Source organism: Mus musculus, chromosome X (assembly GCF_000001635.26).
Source record: "Mus musculus strain C57BL/6J chromosome X, GRCm38.p6 C57BL/6J".
Classification (NCBI taxonomy): domain Eukaryota; kingdom Metazoa; phylum Chordata; class Mammalia; order Rodentia; family Muridae; genus Mus; species Mus musculus.
The window spans coordinates 42,185,359-42,206,201 of NC_000086.7; the positions used below are offsets into that span (position 1 = coordinate 42,185,359).

The 20,843-nt window shown below is 37.2% G+C and overlaps 1 protein-coding gene across 13 annotated transcripts in view; it reads left to right on the plus strand.

The window, feature by feature from the left end:
* Stag2 (stromal antigen 2) overlaps nucleotides 1-20,843 on the plus strand; it is a 127,890-nt gene that overhangs the window by 36,062 nt on the left and 70,985 nt on the right. For all 13 annotated transcript variants that reach the window (XM_011250984.3, NM_001077712.2, XM_030251277.1 and 10 more), the window contains 2 exons: nucleotides 16,497-16,636; nucleotides 20,688-20,766. In XM_011250984.3, coding sequence (XP_011249286.1) covers nucleotides 16,593-16,636; nucleotides 20,688-20,766 — 123 coding nt within the window. In that variant the 5' untranslated portion in view covers nucleotides 16,497-16,592. The remainder of the gene's footprint in view (nucleotides 1-16,496; nucleotides 16,637-20,687; nucleotides 20,767-20,843) is intronic.

Consider the following 20,843-nt stretch of genomic DNA (forward strand, 5'->3'; position numbering starts at 1 on the left):
TTCTGCCACTTTACCTGTTTAGCTATATAATGATAAATTTATCATTATATGTAGGAGGACAGAAGTGAAGATCAGTGTGTTGGCTCAATTGGTACCTTCTGAGTGCCAGGTTCATGTCTTCTGCCCTACTTTCTGGCAGTTTGCTAGTATGCTTTGGTGTTTGTAGTTTGTGGAAGCATCACCCACTTCTCTGTTTGTTTATTTATTTAGTTTTTAAATTTACAACTTGCTTCTTATTGATGTGACAGGATCTGCATTTATTTTCATGTGGTACTTTCCCCGTGTATCTAATTTCCCAATTTCCATTTAATAAGAACACTTGCTATTATTCCTTGTGTTAAAGCCCACACTAATGACCTCATTTTAACTTGGTAGTTTCAAGTGATTTCACATGCAAAAGTACTGGGAGTTAGGCCTAAGCCTGTGGATTTTTTTTTTACAACAAAAACAACAACAACAACAAAATTGCACTGTAGCCTCCTCAGACCTAGAATTTGAGACCCTCCTCCTCCCTCAAGTCTACGTGAGGACATTATAGCTTTGTGCCAGCACTCTTGTCTTCAGCATAGTTTTTGAGGGACACACTTAAGTCCAGTACAATTTCTTTCAAATTTTGGTTCTTGTAAAGCTTCACGTACAGTTTGGTATAGCAGTAGGTTTCATTTCTGTGGGAAAATGCTCTGCAGTAAGATTGCTGGGTGCTATGGTAAATGCATGTCCAGTCTTTAAAGACGCTTCCAAGCTCCTTGTAAGGGTGGTTTTATCATTTCATGTTTCCAATAGAAGTATTGGGGGTCAATTTCTCTCTATCTTTGCTGGATTTGATGTCACTTTTCAATTTTGGTAATTAGGATAGGCATGTGATATTCTGTCTTTAAATTTACATTTCTCTCCAATTTCTGCATATGCTCAGTACAGGGGAACGCCAGGGCCAAGAAGTGGGAGTGTGTGTGTGGGGGGGGGGGAGGGAGGGAGGAGGGCATGGGAGGACTTTTGGGATAGCATTGGAAATGTAAATTAAGAAAATACCTAATTAAAAAAATAATGCTTGATACTAAACACAGGACTTCCAACATGCTAGACAAACATTCTACCCTTGGGCTACATCCCAGCTCAATTCTTCATATTATTGGCATAAATGCTGTTTTCTCCTGTTGCATAAGGTAAATTTAGAAGAGAATGTTATAATAAAGCTATAGTAAGTTTAATTTTTTTGCCCCCTTTTCTCTCACTCTGTGTGTGTGTGTTAGAGATCAAACCCGAGACTTATGTCCTGAGTAAACCTGCCACTAGTTTATGCTTCCAACTCCAATTTCCTCATTTTTTATTGCTCTTAGAATCCATGCCCCCAAGGATGAAAAGTCCTTTTAATGTGATTTGATTTACTAAATGAATTCTCTGTGTTCTCATGTAGGATTTAATTTGATACACACGATTGAGTACAGTTCAGTTTCATGTTTTGCATGAGAAATTTGATTCCCTATTTCAAAACTTGAAATTATAGGAAAAATCTTCTAGAGACTCTACACTCTACATTTACACTGTTATCCTCTGTGTCATGGAGACCACTATAAAATTATTTAATCCTTCTAGTGTACCCCATTTGCCTTGCTTTCTTTAACTTCCCTTTTCTGGGTTGGACTAGTTAATCAAACCCAGGGCATGTGGCACTAGGCAAAGTAACACTAACAGTGAGTTAACATTTCTATTCATTTAACATTTATCTTAAATTGCACTTTTATTTAGTGTGTGTGTGTGTGTGTGTGTGTGTGTGTGTGTTGGGGAGGTTGGGGGATGCTTACATGCCGTGGTCTTTGGGGGGGGGGCTTAAGAGGACAACTTGTTCCTTCAGGTCTTTTCACTCAGTAGGAGGCCCCTTTATTTATTGAGCCATCTCACCAGCCTCCATTCAGAATTTTTTAATGCAGATACTCCCTCCCTCATGGTTATTTTGCAACCGTTTCCTATGTGGATAACACTGCTTCTTGAAAGCCATGACAGAAAATGCTTGACTACCTAGCAGAACATCTTCAGGATAATGATATGTAGGTGGACCCCCTGAAAGTAGTCTTCTTATGGTACCACAGTTGAATCTACTGTCCTGGCTTCTGAACCATTTTATGATCTACAAATTATCTACACCATAGAATAGTAGGTTTTCTAGTAACTAAGTTAAAATGTACATAGTAATGAATAAAGTCTTGTTGCTCTTGATTTTGTGAGAGAAATGTACAGATAAGAAGTTGCTGTGACAAAGTATGTGACACACACAACGCCTTTTGACTGTCTCCAGAGTTTGGACACACCATTGTAGGAAGGACATAAAGAAGCATAGCAGCTCACCTTACAGCAACAGGACAGCAGACGTAGGCAGAGTGTCTGCTCGCCTGGCCCTGCCTTGCCCTTTATTCTCACTGCCTCTTCAGGCTATGTGGTGCCTCTCACTTCATGGTGGGCCTCTCTAGTGCCCCAGCTAATTCTCACTGGAATGCCCTTAGAGACACACCTGGAGGTATGATTTGCTAATCTCCTTAACATTTTTCTACCCAATCAAGTTGACAATCAAGATTAACATTCACAAAGTAGTAAATTGTTGTGGTTAGCCAAAGGAGGTTACATGAGATTAACCTGCGTGGAGACATAATCAAGTATACTCAAGAATTGATATATCACTGGCATATTTGGTCAAGTCAACAGAATAATTTATATGAAGCAGTTGGAGAAGAAAAGCTTTTTTTTTTTTAAGTTGAGAATTATTAACTAGGAGAGCGAAGCACAATCATTGATGGGTGGTGGAGGAGGACGAGATATTTATCATGTTGAAAAGAACATTTCTAGTACCTTGACCAAAGTCAGAATCACAGACAGAATAGAGTAAGACAAGGGATCCTTGTGTCTGAAAAATCTGCTTATATATTCCTTTCCTACTCGTTACCATATTTGTCTTGGGGTCTCTCTCTCTGTCTCTATTTTGCTGTAAAAGAGTTTCTAATTCAGATGGTTCTTATCCTGACCACTGACTTAGCAAACAAGCCATTGGTTCAACCAAGGATGTCATGATATTAGATAACAGATAGATAACTGTGCTTGCAGTTTCAGGTTCACTGCTGTATACTTTTAGTTCTATTCAAAATAGACACATTAGTTTTAATCTGTAATTATTTTAAATAATAACAAACACTATTTTAGAACATTGAGTTATTACTTTTCCTCCTGTTTTAGAATGCAGATAGTCCTTTTAAGGAAGTTTTATAAGATGATTTAATTGGTTTATCTTGTTGTTAGTGGCTTAGAAATATGACACCCTTTGATTTCAAATGCTCTAGGAAGGTTTTTAAAAGTCCAATCATCTTAGATCTGAGATTGGGAGTTGCTTTATTTGCATATACTAAAGTACAGATACATACTCATGGATATGAACAGACAGTGAAATTGGAATAGGATTAGAAGTGATAACTGTAGCATACCCATACAGTATTTTAATATCTTCAAGTGAATTAATCCCTTTCTGAGTTATCTTTGTTAATGTGGTTTTGGGACAGTGTTGCACAGTATATTTTACATTGTAAGGAAATACATGTTCAGAAAATTTTACATGTTATAATCAGCTGAAAACGCATAAGATGGCTTCCCTTTTCCTGTATACTTCTTTCTGTTTCTGTTTCTACTATTCTTCTTTCTGTTTCTGGGTTTATGTTATCTGACAGTTCCCTTTTTAAGATTTAATAGCCAACAGCCTATTGTATTTATACAGCACATTTTGTCTATGCATTTATTTGTAGATGGACATTTGGGTTACTTCTGTCTCCTGAGTAATGTCAGTAGTATTGCTGTGACTGTGAGTGTGCAAATACTTAACTCAAGCATCTGCTTTCTGTTTTATGTGTGTGCTCAGAAGTGAGATTACTGAATCATATGGTAGCTCTGTTCTCAAATACTAAGGAAGTTCTATACTATTTTTATAGAGGTTACACTATTTTTCAGTCCTTTCAACAGTGCAAGGGTTTCTGATTTCTCCATATCCATTCATTTTGTATGTATTTATGTAAGTGTGCACGGGCAGGGCTGAGGACAGCCTTAGATCTTTTCTGCAAGTGCCTTTCACCTTTTATACTGTCTTGGAGTTCACCAAATTATGTATGCTGACAAGCCAGGAAGCCTCCTGTTCTCATTTCCCAGTACTGAAATTATAGTCATGCAAACATGCCCAACTTTAAATACTCAGAAAATTTGATGTCTATGACACAACATATGTATAAGGTCAGAGGAGACCTTATGTGGAGTTGATTCTTTTTTCCTCTCACCTTTAGATAAAATCTGGCCATAGAACTAGAGTTATCAGGCTGGTACAACAATCACTTTTACTTGCAGTGCCATCCAGTTAAAAAAATGTGTAAAAAAAAGTGCGTCCAAGGCCAGAAGAAGATGTTGGATCCCCTGGAACTGGAGTCACAAGCTGTTGTCAGTCACCTGATGTGGGTGCTGGGAACAGACCCCAGGTTCTCAGCAAGAGCAGCAAGTATTTTTTGAAAGATTTATTTATTTATTTATTATATGTAAATATACTGTAGCTGTCTTCAGATACACCAGAATGGGGCATCAAATCTCTACAGATGGTTGTGAGCCACCATGTGGTTGCTGGGATTTGAAGTCAGGACCTTTGGAAGAGCAGTCAGTGCTCTTAACCACTGAGCCATCCTTTGCTTTCTCTTTGTGTTAGCACTGCAGTTTTGGTTACTGTTGGACAGTATATAAATATAGTGTTAGATAGCATATTTTTGAGATGAGGTATTAACTGTGTATCCCTGGCTGGCCTGGAATTCCCTTTTCATTAGGCTGACATAAAACTCACAGTGATATGCCTGCCCCACAAGAGTACTGTGATTATAGATATGCACCAAGTTTGTTAAGATTTTTTGAAGTCAAGAAGAGACTCACAACTCTGTTTTTGTTTTCAATATTTGTTTGCCCGCCTGGGGCATGTTGAATTCTGTGTGAATTTTAGGAAGAGTATTTCTACTTGTGTGAAAAGTATTGTTCCAATTTTAATAAGAGTTACAGCAAATCTACTGATCCATTCAGTATTATGAGTATTACAGTATCACAGTTTCCACACTACTAATACGGGGCACCTTTCTTTGTATTTGTGTTTTTAACTTTTTTCAACAGTGTGTATTTTCTCTGTCCAAGTCTTCTGTCTCTAGTTGTGTTTATTCATTAGTATTTTACTTTTGATGTTATTGATGATTGGATTATTTTATTTTTGCTTTGGGTTGTTCATTGATAGAAGGAAAGAGAATTACGTGCTGACTTTTGTGTCCTGAAACTTGACAGAATTTTAACTTTTTGTGTTTTTATGTGTGGAAATTTTGGTTTCTTTTTTTTTTTTTTTAAAGCAATATAAGATCATGTCATCTAGGAGCCAAGCTAATTCATTTTACTTTTCTGATTCACATGCTTTTTTAGTTTTTGCCCATTTGCTTTGGCTGTCACTTTCAGTAATACTGTGTTTGATATGACGGTCAAAGGTGAACATCTTTAGCTTGTTGATGGTCTCAAAGAAGGTTGCCAGTCTTTTGCTATTGTATATGATGTTAGGTGCGAGTGTCTCACCAGCTTTCTTGTAGTCCCACTTTGTTGAGGACTTTTCCTCACAGCAAACCGATGGCATCTGCCACTCTCTTCTGACCTTCATGCTCCGGCATGCATGTTGTGAACATTTATACATTCAGGCAAAGCACCTATCCAGTTAAACTAGCATTAAAAGTTAATTGTAAGATGGGCATAGTACATGCATGTGATCCTAGCACTAGGAGTCAGAGGTACACAGGCAGATAGACAGGCAGATAGCTCTATTTTAGTTAACGGTCAGTCTACATAGTGAAACCTTATTATAAACCTCCAAGTAAATAAAAACCCTAAATTAAAAACCTAAAACTTTCTCTTGTCTTCTGCAAAGTGGTTATTTTACACATTTATTTTATTATATTATTAAAATACATTGATACCTTGAATAAATAGCTGGCAGCTTTCTTTTGCTTCTGAAAATATTTTTTCATACAATATATTCTAATTCCAGTTTCCTCACTGATAACTCCTCCCAGAATCCTCCCCACCTCTCCAAATATAAACCCTTTCTCACTTTTAGTAGAAAACAGGCATCTAAAATAATAATAAAAATGATATAAAGGACCAGAATAGGACAAAACAAAGAAAGACAGGAAGAAAGTGTCAAAGAAACAGTATAAGAAACACATACAGATACTGAGACACGTATTAGTGTACACAGAAATCCCATAAAAACTAAAAGCAGAAACCACAATACATAAACAGAAGACCTGAAAGTATAAAAAAAACATGCCAGACAAAGCATTATGAGACAAAATCCTCAAAAATAACCATTGAGTTTGTTTTGTGTTGGCCATCTACTGCTGGGAATGACTGATGCCTGTCCTTAAGAATGGTTTGAGTGGGCTGGAGAGATGGCTCAGAAGTTAAAGAGTAGTACTGTCTGCTTGCTCTTTCAGAGGTCCTGAGTTCAAATCCCAGCAAACACATGGTGGCTTACAACAATCTGTAATGGGATTCAATGCTCTCTTCTGGTGTGTCTGAAGACAGCTACAGTGTATTCATATAAATGAAATGAATATTTTTTTAAAAAAGAATGGTTTGAATACCCAGTGAAATTCCACTGGAGAAAAGGAAATTTTCAATTCAAAGTTGCTGTCAATTGGAAATAGCTTCCAGGTTAGGGATGGGGGCTTATTTCTACTTCCCTGCCAGCACTGGGACTCAGTACTGTGCAGGCCCTGTGCATGCTGCCACAGATACTGTGCGTTCATACATGCACATGTCCTATTGTGTCTAGAAGGTATCTTCTATCACCACTGGGTCTCAGTCTTTCTGCTTTCTCTTCCACACAGTTCCCTGCCCCCCCCCCAACCCCCAACGTGGGGGATTTGATAGAAACATCACATTTAGAACTGTGCATTTCAAGGTCTCTTATTCTCTCTGCACATTTTCAACGTGTTTCTCTGTCTTCGTTCCCATCTACTGCAGGAAGAAGCACCTTTGATGATGGCTTGGCAAGACACTGATCTATGAGTATAGTAGAACGTCATTAAAAGTCATTTCATTGTTCTATTCCATTAGCAGCAGAGCAGCAGTATTAGGTGCATGACCTGTCTAGTCTCCGGTTCTTGTCCACCCGAGCAGTGTCAGTCAGGCATGTGTTTCATCATGTGCAGTGGGCCTTAAATATTATCAGATAGTGGTTGTTTGTCCTACAAGCTCTGTGCCACCATTGCACCAGTGTATCTTGTAGGCATGTCACCATTGAAGATAGAGGGGAACCACTTGTACCTGGGTTGTTGTTTGCCTTTTTCCTCTGGAAACGTGCTGAGTGCTTTCCAGTGTCATGAACACTAGTCAGTTTGGATGAAGGCTCTAGGTAGGTACCATGTTCAAGGAGAAATTGTTGGTGTTGTCTTTAGCAATAGGGTCTTATCATTAGTTTGTGGAGAGAAATCAATAGCCTTGCCAATAAATAGCCTGCTTTCCATGGTGCCCCTTTGGCCAATAACTCAATTAGATATAACCCATTCCTGTACCAGAGGTTTCATTTGGTAGCATGAGATGTGTAGTTGGGGCTTTCTCTCCTGATACTTGGTGATTACATTTAGATGTATTTATATATGTATATATTTTAAGAGGATTCTACTGTATTAGGTCTTCATACACCCCTTCCAAAGGCCCTTTGGTTTAGCTTCTTATGGTTCTAGGGATTGAATCCAGGGACTTGTGAATGCTAGGTAATTGGTTTGGAAGCTTTTGATATAGTCTATTGGGAGGTGGTAAAATCAAAATTTATTTTTGTTTCTTAATTATCATACAAAGTACAGGTAATGGGCTTCATTATTACCATTTTTCCGTATGCTTTGTTTTGGACAAGCCATTCCCGTTTCCTCTCCCCTGTGCCCTTTCTTATCTATCCCTCCACTCTCAGTAGTGTGCTTTCTTTCACCTTTGTCACATGTATTCTCTTAATGCTTCCACTTCCCCCTTATAACATCTCCATACATGATCTATATCCACACCTATATGTACACATAGGTAAGAATTAAAATCATGAGTCTGCATCTGAGAGAAAATATATGCTAGTTTATCTTTCTAAGTCTGGATTTTACCTCTGTAAATACCATACTTTTTATTCTATTCTTTTTCTTGCAAATATTCTGTGAAATAGAATTTTGAATTCCCTAGAATCTAGGTAAGACTCTTTGTCTTCATCTAGTTTGCCATCAGACTTGCTTTGCTATCTGCCATTGCTTTACGTTTTCTGTTAAACAAGTAGTACCCAGCATGAAATAAACTGGCTAGCAATTCTGTGTTCTGCTTGAACAATACTGTGTATCATTTACTAGTGTTAGCACCAGATCTTGAAATACCCTCTTTCAAATTTTATGTTTATATCTTTGTTTTGTTTGTTTGTTTGTTTGTTTGTTTTTTGAGACAGGGTTTCTCTGTATAGCCCTGGCTGCCGTGGAACTCACTTTGTAGACCAGGCTGGCCTGGAACTCAGAAATCCGCCTGCCTCTGCCTCCCGAGTGCTGGGATTAAATGCGAGCGCCACCACACCAGGCTTTTTGTTTATATCTTAAATTGAAAGGTTTATACTAACCACAGCACACACTTGTAGTTCTGGTTATTTAGAATGTCCTAACATGTTGGAAATCATGTTAATGTGGTACATACTTAAATTAACTAAATTAAAAAAAAACTAAATATACACAGTTTTAGTGCGGTTTCTGGCATCATAACAAAATAACTGAGTATTTGCCTTCTAAAGAAAAAAGTTATATTTTTGTTGATAGTTTTGGAGCTTCTGGTCTATGATAATCTAGGATGCTATTCCACTTGGCTTGGACTGAAGTAGCACATCAGAATGTAAAATATGACAGAGCCTGAAGGCAGAGTACCAGTAGAGTGCTCTTCTATAAAGTGGGTTATTTTATACATTGAATTGATTGTGTTTTAATTTACATTCTCTTTGATGACCATTCCCCCAGTGACCTAAAGTCCTGTTAATACAACCTCTTATTACCTACTAATAGTGTTACTTGGGTGAGCCCCAAGCCTTAGTACATGGACTTTGGAGGACATTAAAAATCTAGGTCCATCCTCCTACCCTATCCCCACCAAAAAAAAGGGGGGGGGTGGGCATTGCTATTTCTTTTTCTTGTGTTTTTATTTTTATTAGAGCCATATGATTTCTAGTTTACTGTAGTTCTTAGAGCAAACTGGGAATTTAGCAAACTTAGAATTAAATAGTAGATTTTATTCAACTACCAGGTATACTATGGTATTCATTTTCATATTGCCGGTCAGATGAGAAGAGGATGATAAAGCTTTTTAAGTTTGGCCAACTTCAGAGGCAAATAGAAACTATTTTCAGTGGTTCATGTGCATGGTTCCGGTTTCTGAGATGGGGGAGATAAAACAAGTATATATCAAAAAGGGTATAATCCTTAGAGGAGTCAGAAACTCTGTACAGTTGAGTATAAGCTCATTGAGTACTGGGTCTTTAGGAATAATTTAGATATTTTTTTCTTGTTGAATCTCCACGTCTTTCTGCCCTAATAAGACACAGACTAGTTAGTCTTAATTCTTACTGCAGTTCACAGGTAGATGCATATTTCCAATTCTGTGTGGCTTTAGTTTCTATATAGCTATGCCATATCTTTGTAGATTGCCTCAATTTATTGCTTCCCTTCCTGTTTGAAAAGATGCTGTTCTTTAAAGACTGTTATTTATTTATATTCTGCCTATGTGCACAATGTGCATGCCTAGTGCCAGTGGAGGCCACATGGGAGCTGGAGTGTAAGCAGTTATGAACTGTCTGATATACGTACTGGGAATCAAAACCAGGTCCTCTGCAAGAACAAATGCTCCTAACTGCTGAGACATATACACAGCCCCATAAAAGTCAATTTTGAAGTCTTTAAAAAGCCTTTAGTGTATTTAGTTTGTCTACTTATTTTAAAATAGCCTGAAGATAGTTAAGTGTAGATATTGGACTTATTTTGAAGTTAGAAAATGCCATTGATTCTTTGTAGATGTCTTTTAAGATATGGCTTCTCTAGATTCCGTGTTCCTGAAGTCTAGATCATGAAGTACCATCATGAATTTTTTAGGATTGATCCAGTTTGTAGAAAAGAAAATGCCTTTGCAAATGATGTATGTGGTAACTGCAATGTGGTATCAAGAGTACATGCCATTGCCGCATAATATGTTATTCTGTGAAGTCTTATTTACTCAGAAGAGTTTGGCACAAATTAGGGAGCCTGGTAGAGGGAAAAATATTTTGAAATGAATAAAATTTAAAGGTCATTAATCATCAATTGGCAGCACATTTTTGTCCTTTAAAGGTATGCATTCATATCTAATTTAAATGGTTAGCTTTCCATTTCTTACCCTGTATTCTAAAAGCGGCTGTGTGACATTTAATCAGATTAAATGGCAGACTTGTATAGCTAGAGCAATAGGAAGGGACATACCTTTGGTTCTGTTTGTCATTTATGACGAAGTTTCTGTTCCCTGGTCTGGAGATAAAGAGCTCAGTAGAGTACTTGCCTATCATGTATAATGTCCTCAGTTAAATCTCTAACACTTCCAAAAGAAACGTCTGTATTCCCTGTTAATATACACTTGGCAAGCATAATAAAAGGAAATCTTCATGATAGGATTCAGTTTTTCTGTGTTTAAAAATTTAACATTATAGACCGAAAGTTAGACTGAATCATATTTTAGCAGCATAGTTTTACAGTTTTCCCACTGGCCATCTATCTGTCCTTAAACTTGTGTTATTTCTTCCTTCTGCTTCAGTCTCTCTGGTACTGGGATGGCAAGCTATGCCACTGCATCTGGACCTTGAGGAAATTGGGATAGAGTACAATTCTCTTTCAGAATTTAGATTTTCTTGCACCAACAGTAGCGTTGTAAGCAGTTTTTTTTTTTTTTTTAAGATTTATTTATTTATTATATGTAAGTACACTGTAGCTGTCCTCAGCTACTCCAGGAGTGGGCATCAGATTTCGTTACAGATGGTTGTGAGCCACCATGTGGTTGCTGGGATTTGAACTCGGGACCTTCGGAAGAGCAGTCGGTGCTCTTCACCACTGAGCCGTCTCGTCAGCCCGTAAGCAGTTTTTAAATGTCTCAAATTTTATCTACCTTGATACAAAGCTGTAAATAGTTTCATTGCTTCTGTGGTGTACAGCCACTTAGTCCATGCTTGGACATTTAAGTAATTTGTAATTTTCGGTGCTTATAATGCCAGTGGCAGTTTGAAAGAGTGTATGGGCATCTTAGATATGGTAATAATGAGTACAAGAATGTGACTTTTGAGGAGGTAAGATGATGACATGAGTCTGCCAGTGCTTAGCTGCTGAGAGTTTTTAGTGATAGAATTAACACACCAGCTGCTCAGATGTTCTTTATCATGGTCCCCAGTAATACATGGATTCTGAGCAACAGTGTTAGTTATGATTTAGTAGTCTCTATTTGGACCATTTGGGATTGAATTAAAGACATTTCAAATAATTATTCTTCAAGGAAAAAAATTTTATATATTTTTTAACTATTACAAAATGCCAGGGCTTTTTGTGTGTTTCAATTTGGTGATACAATTTAAGTGAATTTTAAAAGTTAGTTTCTGTAGCTAAAGATATAAACACTTCTGTTTACATGCTTCAGTAATTAATTTCTTCATGTGTTCAGAAATGGAAGTTCGTGTGTGTGTGTGTGTGTGTGTGTGTGTGTGTGTGTATGTATGTATGTATGTATGTATATTTGTTGCTGCAGAGTGAATAGAAGTAAGTGCCTGGCTTCTTAGTGCAACCCAGCCCCAGAAGATGTTTTTGTTATTAAATTTAACTTACAATGCAAATTGGAATAACATCCTGTAATGATATACTAAATATAGATAACTTTGAAACATATCCATTAAGTGTAAGAACTCTATATAACTTAATCTGGCTTTCCTGCTCACCATCCTGTGTCCTCCCTCACCAACCCAAGACATATGTCATGAGTTTTGGCCCCAAGTTTATGGTCTTCTTTCTATAAAAAACAGTTCTGCTGAGATTTTTTTTTTTTTAATTTACTATTTAGAATTGAATGTCTGTAATCACCTATTGCTTTGCTGTCAAGTTTTTTTTTATTTAAATGTATTTAACAACTAGCAATATAGAATAGCTAATTCAATTTATGTGGGCCTATGTCTAAGACTATAGTGGAAGTGACCCCTGTATGTAGTACTGTTTTTTTTTTTCCATCTAAACATATGTATGATACCATTTAGTTTATAAATAGATTGCAAATACTTTAGTTTACAAATAGGTTAACAGTAAGTAATAGTAAGACGGAAGATTGTAATATAATAGATAAAAAGTTACACATTGTGAGGCCATTATACTAAGTTAAACAAGGGGCATTGAACAAAAGCACTGTGATACTGACAGTGGATGTGATAACTGAGACAGCCACTAAGTAACTACAGGCATGTGGTATATGTGCAGGACGGATATACTGCACTAAGGATCTCAGGTGCGATGAGGAGAAAATGCAAAATTTCATCTTGTAAATTAGAGTAAGCGAGCTATTGCAGATCTAGGATTGTTTCCTTATGGGACCCTTTCATTTTTAATCTAGAATAAGTGGAACCATGGTCAAGTGAAGTGTAATTTGAGAGAGATTACACTGTATGCCTGTGAGACTAAAGGAGATGGTCTTAATGTATTCACTCAGTGCACTCTTGTGGTGGCTTTAGTTATTAATAAGAAAAAGCAAAAGCTAGTTGCTGCTGAGGGCCCTTCCAAGGACAATAGCCTTGGAGACATATTCATATTTCATGGCTGTGCTCTGTCTTCCCCAGTTGTTGGAACAGCATCTTGTTTGTAGTAGTTACACTGAATTCCTATATATGATCAAGACCTCAAACATTTTCTTTTACTGGGTGAGAGAGCTCCACCTTGTGATCTTTGAGCATGCGCATGCATATACATATATATAACACATATAATAACATATATACACATAATATGTAACATATATACATATAATAACCTGCAACAGTCCAGAAGTGATTTGATTTTTAATATTTTATGCTTTTATTTAATATAAGAGTCACATGTTCTTAAATTCTAATATAATTAAGCACACTTAAAGAGAGTTTGGTGGGCAGGCATTGTAGTGGAGACCTTGAACTTGCTAGGCAAGTGCTTTGCTATACCTTCAGCCTTTGTTTTACTTTTGAAGGTAGGGTCTCACTTAAGTTGTCAAGTTTGGGCTGCCCTTGAACTTGAGATTTTTCTGCCTTGTGCATTTGAGTACTGGGATTACAGACCTATGCTCCACAATTGGCTGAAGTCATTAGTGTGTAAATTTTGTAATGCGCAAGTCTTTGGGAAAAGCAAATTCTGTTTACATACAGGTGTAGACATTTAAACTAAAAAGAAACCCCCTCAATTCTTCCACTTCTCAAGTTGCTGCTGGCAACTCTGTTTACTGCATTCTCTTCGAAATTGCAAGGCAATGTTGCCATTTTTTTTGTTTAGTTATGATAAATCGTTTGACTAGTTAATAAGTTAACTAGATGACTAAAAATAGCAAAAACTCCAGGGCTTGGTGCCTCACCTCTTTATTTCCAGCATTTGGAACTTAGCAGGTGGATCTCTGTGACTAGTTGGTTCTATAGAGTAAATACAGGACAGCCAGATGTATATAGTGAGACCCTGTCTCTAAAATACACATATAATCAGAATATATGGAGTTTTGCATTTTAGGTTTAAGGGATATATATTTTCTCATAGAAATTAATGTTCTTTCATATTTCTTACACATGTAGTTCCATGAGAAATATCATGGTTCTGTTCAGTGCTGCTATTGAACAATAATACTTCTTGCCCCACAATGTTTGCTTGTGAAGTGCTCAGACATGCAATGACACAGCATAGATGAATAGTACATATTTTTGGAATCTTACCACCCTAATTTCCTGAACTGTCGTTTGAGAATTTATGCCTTTACAGTTTCCTTAAAATATCAAATATCCTTTCTTTTAAAGCATAAATAGGATATTAGAAGACAAAGATATATTTTATATGTGATGATGAATCTCAGAAATACAGAATATTATACAGTTCTTTAGGGTACACTAAGAAAGCTGGATTATAATTTAAAGGTCTTAGAAGGGGGCAGTGGTTTGGCATATGGGGGAGACCATACTAATAGTAGGTATATTTTAAGATTTTGCAACTTGAAGACTCAATGATTGCGCACCGCGCGTTTGTTATATTGTCTTTTTCTTTTTCTTTTCTCTTTTGTCTGAGATTGGGTCTCAAGTAGCCAAGTTAGTCTTGAACTCTGTGTAGCCAAAGACGACCTTGAACTTCATATCTTCTTGCCTCCCAAGTTCTGTGGTTAGAGGTATATACTATCATTCATGGTATACACACACACACACACATATATACACACACACACACACATATATACACATACATACATACATACATACATACATACATACATACTTTAGCCTGACTATAGTAAACGATAGGAAATAGTGTTTTGAGTACATGTTTATCAATTGATATTTCTTAAGGGCTTGATGAATTCATGAGGAAATTGCTTTTCCTTTTCTTTTCTCTGCCTGCCCTTTTCCCTTTCTATGAACCTAGAACTTACTGTGTAGACCAGGCTAGCCTGAAACTTGAATTATCTTCTGCCTTTGCTTTCTAATTGTTGGGTTATAGGTGTGCAACATCACACCCAGCTTTTTTTGTTGTGTCTATTTTATTTGAAAAGGTCATTAGAATTTCATAAGTGTGGTATATGTGAACATTTTATAAAAATACATTGAATTTTACCTACTTCAAAATTATTTTTGTTTGTACATCTATTTACCTGTAGGTGTGTGTAGGAATATGTGGGTGTTGGTGTGTGCATGCATGACATGGTGCATATGTGGAGGTCATTTGACATTTTGAGGAAGTTCTCTTTCCACCACACGTGTCCTAAGGATTGAATTCAAGTTATCAGGTTTTTTTGGAAGGTGCTTTTACTAACTGGCCATCTCAGAGGCCCTCAACTACTTTGGGTGACCACCAAGTACTTAGGTTCTCTTTTAAAAGAAAAAAGAAAACCTAATACCGATAGCTATAGAAGGTCGACTGTGGTGGTATATATCTATAATCCTAGCACTTGAGAATGAGGCAGGAGGATCAAGAATTCATAGTCATCCTTCTGCATAGGGACTTTGAGGCAAGTGTAGGATACATGAGTCTCAAAAAAATGCAAAAATAACAAAACAACAATAAAAGTTCCATAGTTAGGTTAGATTCCTCAGCAGGGAAAGGACTTGCCTTCAAACCTGAGGACTTGGCTTTGATTTTTAGAATTTACATTAAGGTGGAAGGAGTCACCTTCATAAAGAAGTCCTCTGACCTCCACCCATGACACTCTTATTGATATACACACTAATAAATATTAAAGAAGATTTCACATTTTATATTTTATGCTTTAGCCTTTTGCCCTGTCCCTCTTTGTTATATACTGGTTACTGATAGCAGACCATTGTTTATTTAGGAGATGCACCTGTGATTATCAAAGCTAGACGTGATCCCTTTCTCATGCCTAGACTTAGACTTATTTTGGTAACCAGTGTCTTTTTTTGTTTGAGTTATGTTTTTATGTAGCCTAGGCTAGCCTCACACTCATGGTGCTGAGATTATAGGTGTACAGCACCATAGGTAGCTACAAGTAGCATTCTTCTATTCTGCTGACTTGTTTTTATTTGTTCTGTTGAGGATCACACTCAAGCATATTGGCCAGTGCTATTCAGACTAACTTCAGGCACAGCATGGGATTATCATGACAGGGTTCTTTTTAGTAAACTAAGCCTTTTGTATTATATGATTTATCAAGAATGGAGAAACTTGTCCTTAAAGTGTTTTAAGATACAAAAAGCTCTTTTTAAAAACCGTGTCTGGATACGATACCATCAATTAAAAGCTAAAAAATTTTAGGCACAATACATTATAATTTAAACTTTTCTTAGGACTTCAGGACCTAAGAAAAATGTGTAAGAGCCACATTCTATTTCTTTTTAGTGTATACTTATTTGTATATGTGTGATATTTATGTTTTATGTGTAAGATGGCATATGCATGGATAGATTAATGTATGGACAGGGGTTGGGGGAGCCTCAGGTTACTGTGTCTTGAGAAATTTCAAGCAAAATTATGTATGATACAATCTTCTTTGATGTTGTATTATTACTGTAAGAGTTCTTAACATCCAGACAGATGGGAGAGAACAAAATACTTATTTTACTAAAACACATTAAGAGACACTGGGGAATTAAGCTTTTGAGTGTGAATATTTCTTGATGTTTGTGGTGTATTTATAATGACTATGTCATTTTCTCTTTAAAGGAACTGTCTTTCTTAGAGGAAGCACACTGTCATTTTACTCACATAAATATATGAATATATTTCTGACATTGGGGTGATCCAGAAGATGATAAAGAAATGATAGCAGCTCCAGAAATACCAACTGATTTTAATCTACTGCAGTAAGTACTGTGTATTATAATAACATTTACATATGTTTTTTCCACAAAATTGAAATACTAATTTTAGATCTTAATATATAAATTACCTCATGTTTTGAAAGTTAGTTTTTTTTATTGGTCCTCATTCAATTCTATTTTTGCCACTTCTGTAATATTTTGGATCTATTTTTAAAATTTACACATGCTACAACTTAGTATTAATTTTACAAATATTTATTTTATTTTCACTTGTATGTTTGTGTATATGTCTGTATGTGAGTATGTGCATGTGTATGCAGTTGCCAACTAAAGCCAGAGGAGAGCATCCGATTCCCTGGAGCTAGAGTTCCTAGAAAGTGAACACTGCAAGAGCTCTTAACTATGGAACCATCTCTCCAGCCTCTACTATTATTGGTTTTTAACGCACAATTTGGAATCCATTGTTGGCTTTGTAGTATGCCTTAGTTACTGTTTTCTTGTGGTGAAGAGACATCATGTCAGAACTCTTATGAAAAAAGCATTTAATTGGAGGCCTGCTTACAGTTTTAGAGGGCTTGTCTGTGATCATCATGGCAGGAAGCAAACTGGCACGGTGCTATCACAGTAGCTAAGCATTTGATATCCTGATCTGCAGTCAGAATGTGGGGGAGGGAGAGACTGACAGACAGACATATAGGTAGATATGGGCTGAGACAGACAGACACTGACAAACTTCCTGTGTCTGGGGTGGGCTTTGAGGTTTCAAAAGCCCACAGTGGCACACCTCATCCAACCAGACTACATCTAATCTGTCTCAAACAGTGCTAGTAATTGGAGACCAAGCATATGTGCCTATGTGGGCCGTTATCATTCAAACTACCACACGGTACTAGTTGTTTTGAGGAAGAATATCGGGTTATTAAAATGTTAAATTTTTCAGTCAGTAAGGAATGATACCATACATTAGTATTTAGATTATAGTGTCGTCTGGTTATTAAATGAAATGAGTATAAGACATCTCAATTATTTGTTGCAAAAACAAGTTATATGCATACTGGTCTAGAAAAGATGTTTGAATACTTGAGCCACCTACCTCTATTTTTCCATCCTGTCTTAAAAGTTACCTACACTGTGAGGCTGAAGAGATGGCAAGTGGTTGAGAGGACTGATTTGCAGAGCCTCCAGGTTTGGTTCCCAGCACTCACATGGTCACTTAACAGCTATCTGTAATTTAGGTTCCAGGTGATCTAACACCCTCTTTGGGCGGATTGGGAGGATTGTAGCTTGTCTTAGTCAGGGTTTCTATTCCTGCACAAACATCATGACCAAGAAGCAAGTTGGGAAGGAAAGGGTTTATTCAGCTTACACTTCCACATTGCTGTTCATCACCAAGGAAATCAGGACTGGAACTCAAGCAGGTCAGGAAGCAGGAGCTGATGCAGAGACCATGGAGGGATGTTCTTTACTGGCTTGCCTCCCCTGGCTTGCTCAGCCTGCTCTCTTATAGAACCCAAGACTACCAGCCCAGAGATGGTCCCACCCACAAGGGGCCCTCCCCACTTGATCATTGAGAAATGCCTTACAGCCAGATCTCATGGAAGCATTTCCTCAACTGAAGCTCCTTTCTCTGTGATAACTCCAGCGTGTCAAGTTGACACAAAACTAGCTAGTACATAGCTCATGCAGTATTTTCTTTTCACTGGGAGCCAAGTGTATGCCGTGGTGCCTGGATAGCTGACATATTGGTCTATCTGGCTTATGCAGTGAGACCCTGTCTCTGTAGGAGTCACTTTATGTGCATACATGTGGTGTGTACTTGTTTGTTTGTTTGTTTGTTTGTTTTTGAGACCAGGTCTAAAAAAATTATGTAGCCCTGGCTGGTCTACAACTTACCACAGATCTGTCCATGTCTGCCTCTCAAGTGTTTGGATTAAAGATGGTGGTGCATCACTGTGTTTATATTAAGTAGCTGTTTTTATATTAAGCGATAATTCCATGAGGTGTCTCAATTAAAAGTAAGACTTTAAATTGCCCAGTAGATCTGTTTAGCTCTATTTTATGTATATGCAATCCAGTTAGATTCTTTATGAAGCTTGATTTAGTAGAAAAAGTTTGATGGATAAAACTGCTGACTGAGTAGGTAGATACATACCCCACGGCAGCCTGTTTCTACTTTGTTAGTTGGTGCCTTTTCATATTTTTAATTTCGTTTGGTGGGGGTTTTGAGTCTATTGGGTTTTTTGACTAATAGCATGACTTTTCCCTCAAGGTTTTAGGATTAAACCCAGGATCTCATGCATATTAAGTATTGAGTTATATCTGTAGTCTCTGTTTTTGTTTTGAGGTAGTCTTATGGAACCTGGGCTAGCCTTAAATTCACTGTGTAGCTGAGGATGGCCTTGAATTCTCTGCCTCATTTCCCAAATGCTTGGGTTGCAGGTATATACTACCTTGCTCATTTTTATGCATTGCTAGGGTTTGAACCTGGGAAACTGTAGAGAAGTAGTCTGCTGAGTTACATTTTCAGCCCAAACTGTGATATTTTAATTGCAGTGTATATTTGCTATGCTTTAAGTTTCCTAAGGAAAAACAGCCTCTTTAGAGTGACATATTTGTCTTGAATTCATCTTTTTAATTTTTTTTTTTGATTTTTTGAGACAGGGTTTCTCTGTGTAGCCTTGGCTGTCCTGGAACTCACTGTGTAGACCAGGCTAGCCTTGAACTCAGAAATCTGCCTGCCTCTGCCTCCCAAGTGCTGGGATTAAAGGCGTGCACCACCACTGTCCGGTGAATTCATTTTTTTTAAAAAAGGAGATATTGAACCCGATTTAGTGGTACATACTTGTGATCTTAGCACTCAAGAAGTGGAGACAAGAAGATTGGGAGTTTGAGGTCAGACTGGACTACATAATGAGAGCCTGCTTACAAAAACAAAACCATTTCCCAAGTAGCAAATTCTTGTTAAAGATAGGACAGTGTATTAGATAATGTAAGGAGTTAAAACAGATATGCCTGCCTCGAGGAACTCCTACTTTACAGTTACAAAGCAAAAAATATGCAATTTCTTATGCATATCAAAATTGAAGATCATTAACAATTTTATATTGTAGATTAGTATATTGATATAGAATACTTAAGATAATATGGATCTGCTATAGGTTAATGGCTAAAAAGAAAGAAGACAGCCTGGGCATGGTGGTGCACACCTTTAATCCAGCACCCGGGAGGCAGAGGCAGGCAGATTTCTGAGTTTGAGACCAGCCTGTTCTACAGAGTGAGTTCCAGGACAGCCAGGGATACAAAGAGAAACCCTGTCTAGAACCTCTCCCCTCTGCCCCCCCCCCCCAAAATGACAGGAGTAGAATAGGCCCTGGCTGTTGTGGAACTTGCTCTGTAGTGCAGACTGGTCTTGAACTTCCAGATCTGCCTGCCTTTGGCCCGCAACCCTAAGCAAAAGTTCCCTGATATCTATAGAGTCTGGGACTTGGCAAAAATTTCTATTTGAGTTGTTTAGAATAAAGAGCTGGAATTAAAAGCATGTGCCACCACTGCCTGGCAGTAAAATAATTTCTCTAAGTATGGTCCTTGTATCAGAAAGTAGAACTGGCCTTGACATTTTAGCTATATATTCATTTTCATGTTTTGATTAAATTATCAAAACGTAATGTTTAGAGAAACCTATGTCTTAGTATTCTTTGTAATTGGTCAGTTTTATAGTAGTCCTTGTAATTGGTCTTATAGTCTTACATGTTTGGTAATGTTTTAAGGTTTTCATTTTATGAAAATATAAGATACTGTTAATAATAATACTGAGTTCTTATTAATTAAATTTCTATTTTTGCCTACTTCATACATGTATATAGTGGGTTTTGTTTATGTTTCTCCTCTATCCTCTCTTCCCTCCTTCCCATTCCTGCCATCTCACCCTCTTCCCCACAGGACCCTGTTCTACATCCAGAACTTGATTCTTCCTGGGAACCACTGATTTACAATGAGTCAGCCATGTCTTTGGTTTTAGATAATGTTGAAAATTGGAAACATCATCCACACTTCTAAGGAAGGGTTAAAATGTTTGCTTATCTTTCTGTCATAGGGAGTCAGAGACACACTTTTCTTCTGACACAGATTTTGAAGACATTGAAGGAAAAAATCAGAAGCAAGGCAAAGGCAAAGTATGTATCATATAACTTTTGTTTTTTTAACATGTATATGCATGCACACTTAGTGAAATAATTGTTTCCGTCAAATT